Genomic DNA, 13,921 nt, shown 5'->3' with positions numbered 1-13,921 from the left:
AATGTGCGTGTCTCTCTCCCCATGGTCGAGTGGATTTTTTCTCTGGGTCCTCCGGTTTTTCCCTCCACGTATTTGCCTGCTTTACATTTCCCAGTGATGATAAGCCACTTCGTCGAGCAATCATTTGTGGCAAGGTCGCTTCTGAACAAGAAGCCCATAGCTCAGTGGGGCCTTATTACCTGGTTGCAATAAAACACAAAAAACCCCACCATTGGAACCTCCTTTGCCAGTAGCAAAATATGATTTAACAAAAATGTACCCTTTTATCTGGCAACAAAACTGACACCGTTTTTTTTTACAAGGAGTCATGTTTGAATTGACCACAATACCTGCCGTCGGAATGCAAAAAAAAACACAACTCTGATAATGAATACCTTTTGGCGTCATCTGGTCCAACACCATGTGAGACTTGGCTCTAAGAAAAGCTGTCTCGGGTGTGGACCAATCAATTTCAAGGACAGTGCATACATTATCAGAGTTGTGTTTTTTTGCATTCCAACCGCAGGTATTGTGGTCAATGCAAACATGACTCTTTGTAAAAAAAAAATGTGTCAGTTTTGTTGCCAGATAAAAGGGTAAAAAAAATTATCAAAAAAAAACAGTTAACAACAGTGCCAGTTCTGAGACGACACTCCGGCAAAATCCATGCCGTCCCGTCGGGTTCCTCACCGTGACGTTGTCCTGAGACTTGCCGTCGGTCACCACCACCACGGTGCGCACCATCTTGCTGTCGGCGCGGGGGGACGCGGGGAACACGCTGCGCGTCACGAACTGGATGGCGCGGCCCGTCTTGGTGTTGCCTCCCAGGTAGGAGATCCCACCCAGCGCGGCCATGAGTTGCTCGTTGGAGGTCTGCGCCCCCAGCGGGATCTCCAACTGCGGCCAGTCGCTGTACTGGATCACGCCGACCTGCTCGCGCCGTTGTGCGGCCACGACAACGACAGAGGGTACGTGTGGCAGCGACGCTCGGCCGAACGGCGGGACAAACAGCGTAGAGGATGAGGAGGAGAAAGACGCACGTGCCCCGCGCGAGGATTGCACAGGCGCTTTCTGGCGTGCGTTTATACATCGGAAGCGTTACAGTGAGCGACAGGAACGTGACGGCGTGGGAAGGGGTAGTGACGAATGCCGTCTTGAGCGCCCTGTGCTAGAGCCGACTTCCGTCTGCCAGCCGGCGGTGTGCTGGCGGGCAGCTGACAGGGCTGCGCTTTTGGCCCGCACCTTAGACCTTAGTGCAGTAAACGTCGCGAGAAGATGTTGCGCAAGACGAGGTCGTCGGGAGTGGAGCGGGAGACGCCGTTGCCTGACTCGGGCGGTGAAGGATGAAAAGGTTCGACAGGTCGAAGACCTTTTTTGCTGCTGATTTTCGTTTTATCCAAAGGTTTGGGCAAACCCACCTTCGTTCGAGTCAGCCAGTTATCGATGGGGTTGAGTCTCCAATAAGCAACACGGGTTTATGTAAACGTTTGATTGATGTTTTAAGTGAGTTGTCGCGGCCGAAAGCCACTGTCGCCAGATTCATATTGCAATGCGCTAACCACTGCACCACCGCTGCACCCCCAACGACATATATTAAATAACAACAATAAATGTGTTCTGAATTATACCTCGTATTTACCCACGAATGCCTCGCCGGGTCTCATGACTGTTTCATACATACGTACACAAATTGTGTTCTGTCACCGTTTTCTTTGAAGCTATGTGAAGCAGCTTGAGTGGAGGTGCTCTTTAAAAATATAAATATTAAATAAAACTATAAACTAAACTACTTGTGTTATTTTACCAGGCAAGGCCCCACTGAGCTGCATAGCTCTTTTTCAGGAGTGACCTGGCCACAAATGATAGCTCAACGAAGTGGCTTATCATCACGTGGACATTTATAGCGGCCAAATACTCTAAACGCGTGACGTCGATTCTAATATGTGGAGAGGAAAACCCGGAGGGGGACTCTGAGAAAAATCCGCGCGACCACGGTGAGAGAGAGAGAGAGAGACACCACAAACTCCCCAATGTACAGCAGCAGGCGTCAGAGTCAGGAGACTCGGACCCACGACCTCCTTCATACCAGCCGAGGGAGATAACATCTCCTAGCCTCCGCGGGGTGGGGGGCGGGCAACCCGATGCGATGAGAATGAGACCGGCCGCTCGCACCTGTGTGTACTGCAGGCCGATGTCGAAGCTACTGGAGATGTTCACGAGCCACCTCTTCACCGTCTCGAAGTTCTGCGGCTCCACGCTCCAAGACCCGTCGAGGACGAACACCATCTCGTTGGCTGCCGTGCGGCAGCCTGCAGGGCGGGGCACGGCGCGTCGGACCTTCATGGCTCGAACCGAGGACTTCGCTAGAGGCTAAGCAGCGGCGGCGGCGGCGGCGGTGGTGGCGGGGGAGTTGCGTGCTAGAGTGCCGCTCGCAAGGTCACCGGAGCTGCCGGGTCCCGGCAAAATTAAATTAAAACGAAAAGAAATCGGAGGAAAAAAAAAACTATTGCGTTATGGGAAAAATATAATAATCGTCATGATGACTCCTATGGAATTGTGGGGGGAAAGTTAGCAAAATCTTGCTCCTCAGCAATGACGGCCAGGGTACGGAATCTCACTCGCAAAGAGTAACCCCCCCCCTCCACACCCTCCCGAAGGGGTCACCAGAACGGCGGAAGGCAAAATAAAATAAATACGAGTAAAACAATGAAGTGAAAAGAAAGAATAACTTTATCGAAGAAATTGAAACGGAAATACTGCGATGGAATTCTGGAGGAAAAGTTACCAAAATCTGTTTCCTGCCACAGATATTCACTGAAGACCCCCGAGGGAGCCCAAAAGTGACCAAAGCTGACAAGGCGAGCGTGCTCGAGTCTGCGCTACTCACACATTCAGAATCAACATCACACGCTTCGAGCGTTTGGCTGCTCTACATTTCCCACGTGATGATAAGCCACTTCGTTCATTTGTGGATAAGAGCTGTAACATCTCAGTAGGGCCTTACCTGGTAAAAAAAAAAAATACCTAAAAAAATGCTCGTACTTTTTTTGAGATAGTAACAGGTCACACATGTCAGCCCGTCTCGCTAAAGTGTCGCTCTAGTTCCCTTCCTCTACCCACCGTTTTTTTTAAATCTCTGGCACGCCAGCCTTCTGCTGTGTGCCAGCGCTATTGCCGCAGTGGGGGACGAGGGCCGCTGTTCTTTCGTTGAGGTGTCTTGGGAAAAATTGAACGCACGCAGACCTGCTTTACTCTCCCAAGGAAGAGGTGCGATGCGGGCAGGAAGGGGATAGTGGTGATGGGGAGGGTGGTGTCGGGAGACCTCCGTTATTTTTTTCGAGCACCCCCCCCCCCAAAAAAAAAAAAATTATCACGCTTGGCGACGTACGGTGCGAAAGAAGTTCAGCGCGCATGCGCACAACACGAAGCGGGAATGGTTTAAGGCGCGTTGGGCGACGCTTTCCTGTGCGAGACCGAGCGCCCGACAGCGCAAATAAACGTTGGGCGATGATGATCAATGCGCGCAGCACACACGCGACAATGCATCGTACACACAGATTGTACACGGCACGCAGAGCGCACACACAACGCATGCAGCGCACACCGCACACAATGCACACACAGCGCACACAATGCACGCACGTTGCACACAGCGCACACAACGCACACGCATTGCGCACAGCGCACACACAGCGCACACAATGCACGCACGTTGCACACAGCGCACACAACGCACACGCATTGCGCACAGCACTGACACAATGCACGCACACAACGCACACGCATTGCGCACAGCACTGACACAATGCACGCACACAACGCACACGCATTGCGCACAGCACTGACACAATGCACGCACACAACGCACACGCATTGCGCACAGCACTGACACAATGCACGCACACAACGCACACGCATTGCGCACAGCACTGACACAATGCACGCACACAACGCACACGCATTGCGCACAGCACTGACACAATGCACGCACACAACGCACACGCATTGCGCACAGCACTGACACAATGCACGCACACAACGCACACGCATTGCGCACAGCACTGACACAATGCACGCACACAACGCACACGCATTGCGCACAGCACTGACACAATGCACGCACACAACGCACACGCATTGCGCACAGCACTGACACAATGCACGCACACAACGCACACGCATTGCGCACAGCACTGACACAATGCACGCACACAACGCACACGCATTGCGCACAGCACTGACACAATGCACGCACACAACGCACACGCATTGCACACAGCACTGACACAATGCACGCACACAACGCACACGCATTGCACACAGCACTGACACAATGCACGCACACAACGCACACGCATTGCGCACAGCACTGACACAATGCACGCACACAACGCACACGCATTGCGCACAGCACTGACACAATGCACGCACACAACGCACACGCATTGCGCACAGCACTGACACAATGCACGCACACAACGCACACGCATTGCGCACAGCACTGACACAATGCACGCACACAACGCACACGCATTGCGCACAGCACTGACACAATGCACGCACACAACGCACACGCATTGCGCACAGCACTGACACAATGCACGCACACAACGCACACGCATTGCGCACAGCACTGACACAATGCACGCACACAGCACTGACACAACGCACACGCATTGCACACGGCATGCATGGCACGCACCTGCCCTGTAATCCAGCTCTTGCTGGGCCTCTCCCAGGGCGGCGAAGAGGACGAGGAGTTTCAGTAATACAATCATCGTCTTGTTTCTGCTCGTGACCTTACACACGTTCACGAGCTCCGCATGATCCTCCAGGCCGAAGTCTAGAAAATCGAAGTACATTTCACGTCACTCAATCGCCTCCACACTACATATATATGTAGGCCGCAATGTTAAGCGTGCACAATTACAGCCACTGTTGTGATAATTGGTTTTTTACCCTTCTATCTAGCAACAAAACTGACACCTTTTTACAAGGAGTCATGTTTGCATAGACCGCAATACCTGCAGTCATAATACAAGCAAAAGACTGTCCTTGAAGTTGATTGGTCTACACCCGAGACAGCTTTCCTTAGAGCCTAGTCTCACATGGGTTGGACCAGATGACGCCAAAATGCGCACACAAGGACAGTGCACATTATCAGAGTCATGTCTTTTGTTTGTATTATGACTGCAGGTATTGCGGTCTATGCAAACATGACTCCTTGTAAAAAGGTGTCAGTTTTGTTGCCAGATAGAAGGGTAAAAAACCAATTATCATATTTTTACTCGCAAATGAGGTTCCCATGGTACAGCCACTGTTGTCAATCCACTGCTGGATGAGGGCCTCCACGTGGCGAGCGGGTCCACGGGTGTTACTTGACCATCCTTCACCACGCGGGTCAGCGCGTGTTGACGTAAATAGGGGGAGCATAGACGTTGGGGCGTAGTAGAGTACAACATTCGCGTTTTCTGCACTTGCTCTCTGATGCCGACGACACAGCCCGACAGCCTGTAAACAACCTGCACATCCAAGCACCGTTCAGGCTCAAATATTCTGAGCTTCCGAGATCTGATGAAGGTCAGGCACCACATTCTGGGTGGCGCGGTCAAAGACTGTAACCCCTCGAATCCACTACGGGAGAGCGGGGAGCGCAGTGGGAGAGTTGAGAGAGGTGACGAGGGAGAGAGGGTGGGGATTTGGGTGAGAGTGGGTGGGGTGAGTCAGGTGTGCGAGGACAAGTTGAGATCATTGAGAGATGGTGGTGAGTTTGGTGAGAGAGGGTGGTGGGCTTGGGTGGGAGAGAGCAGTGGGTGATGGTGGGGGGGGTGACTGGCCGACATCAGTGACGAGCATATGAACCGGTTGTGGGTCTCCCCTAGGTAGACTCAGCATCAAATGAGTACCTAGTGCTGTGTGTAAACATCGCCACTTGGGGGAGACAAAGGCGGCCGGGCGTGGTGCTGACCACCCACCGCCTCGCATGCCGTGCCGGCCTTAATAGGAGCTCGCTAACGCCACTTGCCCCAAGAGTTTGTTGAGGCTACATGGGAGATCTGTTTCGTGAGCGAGGGCGGGAGCCTTGGAACCATCCTGTGTGGTCACCAGGCTAATGACATCCAACGGGGGCTCTGTGCAGGTGTAGCGAGACACAGCACAATAATAATCTGGATTTTAATTCGATTTCCAAACGAAATTTGCCAAAGTGGTTATTCAGTTGCATAGGAGAAATACATATATGCACATTCGTGACATGTTGTAAGGCGGTGTTAATCCAGAATACCAACAGGATTCACGCTTACAAACAAAACACACGCAAAGTGATGGATCACAAACCTGACACTCAACACGAAAACATAAGCTAATGCTGACATTTTTTATTTGCATCTTCATTTTCATCTAACCCTTGTATAACTCAAGTCCGTGGCATTCGTGACACAAATATATATATTTTTTATTCATAGGTTTTGAAAGAAGAGGCATCTGCGACTCACTACCAACCCGCAGATGTGGCAGGAGAGTTGTTTAGTTCCATCAAAGGGATGCCAGGGGAGAACTGTAGTTTCTGATTTATGCCGCTTTCCCCAGGCAGATGCCAAGACTCCGCTTGCCACAACGCTTCAGCTGCCTCTTAAACTCCCTCCTGCGCTTGACACGCGAAACCCAAATAATCCTGACACAACCATCTCGGCTCACAATCCCATCGGGATGTCCTGGACTGCAAACATTTTCTGATCCAACCCAGTCTCTCCCCCATGCCCCCCCTCCCCCATACCCTCTTCCTCCCCTCCCCCATCCCCCTCTCCGTAATTGTAGATTGTAGCTTTTACTGAAATCTCGAAACCCCTGAAAAAAGACACTGCTCCCACTGACGCGTGTTCAACTATGCAAGTTTGCCAATTTGGAAACATCTTGGCCCGTACCGCCGGCACACAATGGCCCACTCCTGCGAATGACATCAGGGGGTATTTTGACGTCCCACTGCAGCTAAGCAGAGCGGGCGCATTGTAGCGTCGTGGCGGTAATTAGAAACCACAGCAGAAATCATCAGGGCAACCTCTGCCACAACGAGCGGCTTGCAACGCCGACCGCAGAGGCCAGGCCGAGGTTGAAAACGAATTTCTTTAAAACTGCTTCTTGCTGTGTTTAGTTTGTTGTCCTTCCCTGCGCACCTCCGATTAGCACAAATGGCTACGCACGGTGCGAAAGAAGTTCAACGCACACGTACATACAGGCGGGCAAACCGCCCTCCAAAGAGATTCACAAATTCAAGAGAAGCAGCCATGGCCGTTGGAATGGCTGCATTGAGGCGGTCTTGCGTCTTGGCAAGCACCAGAGAAGCCAAGACAGCGGTCAGCTGCCTCCCTCCCCCCGCCCCACCTCATCATTGGTCGGCGACGACTTTGCGAAACAGGCAATCAATCCGCCGTGCGTTGGCACGCGTAGACACGGGCATGGTAAAACAAAAAAGGACTCGCTAAAAAAAACAAAAGCACAACATTACGTGCGTGTTCGCAACAAAAATTAAATATCGATAAACAAAAAAAAGAATCCACGCACCAAACCTGTGCGTCGCAACTACCTCGACACTGCCCCCCGCCGTGTAGGTCAGACCCGAGCATAGAGACGGAGAGAGACAGAGATAGAAGAGCAAAGAGTGTCGTGGTGATGATGAGTTTGTTGGTGTCAAGCAAAAAAACGGGGGGGGGGGAGGGGGGGGTGGATAATGAGGTCTAATCACACGGAGAGAAGCAGCCTCGTGAATGATAATTGTTTTTTAACCCTTCTATCTGGCAACAAAACTGACACCTTTTTTACGAGGAGTCATGTTTGCATAGACCACAATACCTGCAGTCATAATGCAAACAAAAAACACAACTCTGATAATGTATGCACTGTCCTTGAATTTGATTGGTCCACACCCGAGACAGCTTTCCTTAGAGCCTAGTCTCACATGGTCCTTGAAGTTGATTGGTCCACACCCGAGACAGCTTTCCTTAGAGCCTAGTCTCACATGGTCCTTGAAGTTGATTGGTCCACACCCGAGACAGCTTTCCTTAGAGCCTAGTCTCACATGGTCCTTGAAGTTGATTGGTCCACACCCGAGACAGCTTTCCTTAGAGCCTAGTCTCACATGGTCCTTGAAGTTGATTGGTCCACACCCGAGACAGCTTTCCTTAGAGCCTAGTCTCACATGGTCCTTGAAGTTGATTGGTCCACACCCGAGACAGCTTTCCTTAGAGCCTAGTCTCACATGGTCCTTGAAGTTGATTGGTCCACACCCGAGACAGCTTTCCTTAGAGCCTAGTCTCACATGGTCCTTGAAGTTGATTGGTCCACACCCGAGACAGCTTTCCTTAGAGCCTAGTCTCACATGGTCCTTGAAGTTGATTGGTCCACACCCGAGACAGCTTTCCTTAAAGCCTAGTCTCACATGGTCCTTGAAGTTGATTGGTCCACACCCGAGACAGCTTTCCTTAGAGCCTAGTCTCACATGGTCCTTGAAGTTGATTGGTCCACACCCGAGACAGCTTTCCTTAGAGCCTAGTCTCACATGGTCCTTGAAGTTGATTGGTCCACACCCGAGACAGCTTTCCTTAGAGCCTAGTCTCACATGGTCCTTGAAGTTGATTGGTCCACACCCGAGACAGCTTTCCTTAGAGCCTAGTCTCACATGGTCCTTGAAGTTGATTGGTCCACACCCGAGACAGCTTTCCTTAGAGCCTAGTCTCACATGGTCCTTGAAGTTGATTGGTCCACACCCGAGACAGCTTTCCTTAGAGCCTAGTCTCACATGGTCCTTGAAGTTGATTGGTCCACACCCGAGACAGCTTTCCTTAGCGCCTAGTCTCACATGGTCCTTGAAGTTGATTGGTCCACACCCGAGACAGCTTTCCTTAGCGCCTAGTCTCACATGGGGTTGGACCAGATGACGCCAAAAGGTGTCAGATTTGTTGCCAGATAAAAGGGTAAAAAACCAATTATCATTTCGATTTAAAGCTTTCGTGACTGCAGGGATTCATCTTCTTGGTTCTTTTGGTGAAGTCACGTAGAATGGAAATAATAAAATAATAAAATAAAACATAATAAAATAATTCTCACGAGGTTTCGGCCACAACGCAAGCAGCCGTCCTCAGGTGAAGACCAGGTCTGTCAGGGAGACAGCGTCTGAATGACGCTGTCTCCCTGACAGACCTGGTCTTATTGGTTTTATATTATTATTTTATTATTTCCATTCTACGTGACTTTACCGAAAGAACCAAGAAGACCAATTATCATATTATTTACTGGCAAATGAGGTACCAATGGTGTAAAAGCCTCGTGAATGTTTGAGGATGTCGGCAAGCTGCTACTCCGGAGCCGCGTGCGGACTCTTCGAGGACTGTCACTTCGTGGCGTTGCGCAATAAGGACCACCGGACCTCGTATCCGCCACACGTGGCATCGCGGCTCGTGAAATATTTGAGGTTTTTAAAATTTTCTTTCACCGAATTCGAAAGGGCTCTTCTTGATATCTCGGTTGTCGGCCTCTGGTTTTAAGGCCAGACCAGCACGAGTTTGGGACACCACCGCCAGCAACAGTTGGCATAACCCACAATCCGAACACACTCTCTCTGCATTCATCACGAACGAGCCGGCCCGGTCAGCGTGGAAGAGTAGGCCAAAATAGGCCCAAATAACCCGACAGAGGAGCTTTCTCTGGAGCTCCCCTCTGGTCCAGTGGAAGCTCTGCGCGCGCCCGCAGCGATGAACTTCCAAACCACGGACCACGTGACGTTGCACAGCCCCAAGTATAGAACGCGTGATGGCTCGGGTGAAGTGGTTGGGTGAGTGGGCGTGAGTGGGGACGGTGACCGAGTGGGAGGATGTTAAAGGCTACACGGGTGGTCTTTGTCTTTGTATCTGCGATCCACCGATTCGCAAAGCAGTCATACGGGCTGAACCACGCGTGAAACTCTGAAGAGTTGCCTTGCAATAGGCCATGCAAAAGATTGATTGATTGAAAAGGCCATGTAACAATTGGTGGCTTGAATAACAACCACCACAAGCGCTGGCCTTATGACTGAACGGGGCAGGGACTGGTGGTGCAGTGGTTAGCAGACGTACTATTAAAGCCAAGTACATCGGAGTTTTAATTTCCGCCCCAGGCTAATATTAGCAACGAGTGATATCCGGACGAGTCCTGGGAAATCACCTCTCCATTTCAGCAAGCGTGGGGTAATATGACCCTATTCCTGTATGTATGTCGGACTTCTTTTGCACCGTACGTAGCCAACCGTGCTAATCGGAGGTTCGGGTGAAGGATAACAAACTAAAAAAAAACAGTTCGGAAGAAATGAGTTTCCAATATAGATGATGATTTAAAAATGCATGGCTCCAGTGGCTTCCTAATATCGGAAGGAAGAGCGTTCCAGACGGCCGCAGAAGCGCATCTGATTCGGTGATGTTTGATGGCTAGCAGCCAAACGCCGCTGCGAGGGCCTTCAGTGGATTGACAATGAAATAATCGCCTGTTCCCTGTCGACAAATGCACTCCCTGGGAAATGCCAAACACGCTGGTGGATCGTAAAGTCTCGCGTGTAAGCACAGCACTGTAATACCGCAATAATGCAAATCCTGCTCGCCCTTACAAACCATGCATTGTGATTTTTGCACACATCATTTTAATACGTTTTGTTTTATATTTGCTGGTTTATTACAGGATGTTTCTGTTGCGCGTTGTCGCTTTGGGATGTTCTGTGTTCATATTTTGTTTGTTGCGGTTGCACCCGACTTAAGAGCCGCATGGCTCACAGGGCTATACCTAATACATTAAACTTGAAATGCTGCAATAATGCAAATCCAACTCGCCCTTATAAACCATGCAATGAGAAGACGTTTCACAGCGCCGTTTATTTTTAGCACGGTTGGCTCCGTACGGCGCGAACGCAGTTCGGCATGCACTATACGCAGAGTCACTCAGATATAGGTTAGAGGCGATCTGGAAACCCTATCCTCTCTGTCGAGAGAGAGGTGAAAAAACCCCATGTTGTGAACGAGGGCGTAGCAGCCGCGTCAACACCCGATCGGAGGATGCGATCAATTACTCAATCTGGATAAGTCAACTTTGCAAAGCAAGAAACCTGTACTCATCTCCAGCGGAGCATGACCGGTAGAGATACAAGATGATCAAACACACACACACAGAGAGAGAGAGCTGAGCGTGTTATATGAATGCAAAAGGAAGGGACACGCTATGGCTCCCCCTCCTCCTCCTCCGATGGAATGCAACGCAAAAGGGAAGGGCGATATAAATGCTGCTGCTGCTGTAGAGTTATGCTCGCATTGTGTGAATTCAATGAGAACAAAAAAGACGAAGGCGTGTACACATTCAGGCTGTATAGAGTTACAGGGCAGACACAGTGGCCGTAGAGCGCTTGGCAGGGGGGGGGCGTGGGGGGGAAGTTAATCAAACTTTGCAAGCGACCTTCATTCCACCAATCATGCGATCGCCCATTTGTTGGCGTTATGCGATAATCGAAATGTCATAGTGCAGAAGACAGCCCCGTTTGTCGTATCCGCTGCTGGATGAAGGATTCCAAGACGGTCACGTCTTGTTGCGGGAGTTCGCTCGAAACGGACATCGCCACGCTTTTGAGTTATGGTGCTGGGGTTGAAAGGGAACCCACTCTGAACCGGTTTGCATTTTTACTCGCCACTGACGTTGGCCGTGGCTTGCGCATCAAAACCGTTGGACACGCCTCGATTCGGAGGTGAGCGAGCTCCCTAACTGGCCGGCGTGGTTTGGAGCAGCAGCAGCAGCAACATCTCCAACATCAGCCACCCCAAGCCCAGAACACAGACCACCGTTGTGCAGTAGATTCACAAAGCGGTGTGTGCGTTATTATTGCATGCACATTTATTGGAGCTTTCCCCCTCCCCCCCCAAAAAAAAATCTATATAAACTCCTCCCATATTACATGCATAGCCAACAGTGGAAGTAATTTTCTGTTAAAATGAGGCATTGGGGATAATGTCCCGTTGACAGTTCTGGGACAGTTGTGGACATTCCACATTCCTATGGTGGGGGTGGCGACCGCCTTCGCTGTTGAGTGGTGGTGCTCATTTGATCGATCCCAGAGGAATGATGGGGCTGAGACAACCCCCTCCAATCAACATGTGCAACCGTCCGATTGTACTCGTTGAACTTCTTTCGCACCGCACGTAGCCAACCGTGCGAATCGGAGGAGCGCGGGTAAAGGACAACAATGTAAACAACAACAACAGCGAAGAAGCAGTTCTAAAGAAATGAGTTTTCAATCGAGATTTTAAAAGTGCAGGGTGGCGTCGTCACATCGGAAATGCGTTCCAGATATGCATAACCCATGACTGGCGAAACGTCGTACTCGAATTGTAAATGTCGTGGGTTTACTCTCCAACACACCGCTGTTGCTGAACTAGTAACGAATCGGGGCGTTTTGTTGATGTGACAAACCTTACTAATTGGCCGCGTCGGGTGGTGGCGGGTTTAACGGCACACGATTAAATTTACGCGATTTAACCCCAAACCAAAGAAATACCCCCCCCCCCCCGCAATTACGAACCCATGTTTGTGTCGAGTGTTCCGCCAAATGAGCACAGACGCGCTCTCGAACACAAGCCAAGTGAGAGCGAGACCAAAAAATGTTGAGAAACAAGAGACAATAAAGACCCCCCCCCCTCTCTCTACCCCTACGCCGACCCCCCACCACAAAAAAACACCCCGGCCCTCCAGATGTCTTTTTTAACAAATGGGGGAAAAAGTTGGTCTTGGCAGAAACTCTGGCTGTATTTTTAAAAGAACGCTTTTAAAGTGAAAGCTTCATAAATCCAGACCGCCCCTACAGACTCGACATGCTACACAACATCTCGGGTGACCAATGCATACCAATTACTTGTATAAATTACAACTTTTTATTTTGTAATACCACCAGGATAACGTGCACATTAAAATATGTATAATCTGTTCTGTTACTAAGCCGTGTGGAGTTACAGTTCAATACTTGGTTATATAACCTCTAGGGAACGTGTATATTTTTTGTCAAATCAGATTTTTTTGTCTTACCTGGATTAGTAACGCTGAATAAAAATTCAGGGAAAGGGATTATCCAGAGGAAATGCTATCGCAGGAATCTCACTGTCGGATTTTGTAAAAACAAAGCTGCAACAACATCAACTTAACTCTCTGCATACTTTTGTGGAGCTTTGTAATTTTGATTGGATTAATGATTAAGAGTCAATGCTTCACAACTATTAATCATTAATTTAACTAGATTTCATTTTTTTAAACCAACCCCCAAACATGTGCCAAAAGGCAAAAAAAAGCCTTTTCTGTAAAATCGAGTTCACTCCTTTCTCACAAAGTTGTATGCCAAGTTGTGACTTGCAGACCACTAAGAAGCATTTTAACTTTTCTCAACTTATAATCGTCGAAACCAGTAATGCAACCGCAAAGAGTAACTCAAACACTACAGTGTGTGAATAAAATTAACGTGAATGCATCTGACACTGCTGCATTTCCTAAGCGTTTCAGACAAACCTCTAAATTAAAAAAAAATCCCTTACGCACAGAAAACTGGAATAAATTTATCACGCTTAAGAGACACAAGATTTTGCAAACTTCAACATTTTAAAAGCGTAAAACCGCCTCTTAAAAAAAACACATTTCATTAGACGCGGTCATTTCGATTTCCTAACAAAGGCAAAGTCTCGTCTCTTGCATTGTCCTCGTGGTGCATCGCTGAACAGCCGCGAGCCGTACCCGTGCGAGCGAGCGAGGTCCTTCTCTGCCCACGTGGAGTCGAGGGCATCAGCAGCTGCCTCCGCTGCCGCCGCTGCTGCTGCAACGTGAAGTTCAGCTGCACGTGAAGTGGCAGTACTACGGTCTTCTCTGCCACTTCACCTGCCCCATGTCACACCCCCAC

General features: G+C 49.8%; 1 protein-coding gene across 1 annotated transcript in view; it reads right to left on the bottom strand.

The window, feature by feature from the left end:
- The window catches only part of LOC144725118 (collagen alpha-1(XXI) chain-like), a 43,651-nt gene extending 29,730 nt beyond the window's left edge, over positions 1–13,921 (bottom strand). Inside the window, exons 1-4 of the mRNA XM_078604588.1 lie at positions 13,759–13,921; positions 4,682–4,822; positions 2,152–2,288; positions 670–909 (exon numbers count right to left, since the gene is read on the bottom strand). Coding sequence (XP_078460714.1) covers positions 670–909; positions 2,152–2,288; positions 4,682–4,822; positions 13,759–13,807 — 567 coding nt within the window. The 5' untranslated portion in view covers positions 13,808–13,921. The remainder of the gene's footprint in view (positions 1–669; positions 910–2,151; positions 2,289–4,681; positions 4,823–13,758) is intronic.

The sequence above is a fragment of the Lampetra planeri genome, chromosome 22 (genome assembly GCF_965212315.1).
Source record: "Lampetra planeri chromosome 22, kcLamPlan1.2.h2, whole genome shotgun sequence".
Classification (NCBI taxonomy): Eukaryota; Metazoa; Chordata; class Hyperoartia; order Petromyzontiformes; family Petromyzontidae; genus Lampetra; species Lampetra planeri.
The sequence above is the reverse complement of the archived record's forward strand: the minus strand, read 5'-3'. Positions and strand labels throughout refer to the sequence as shown.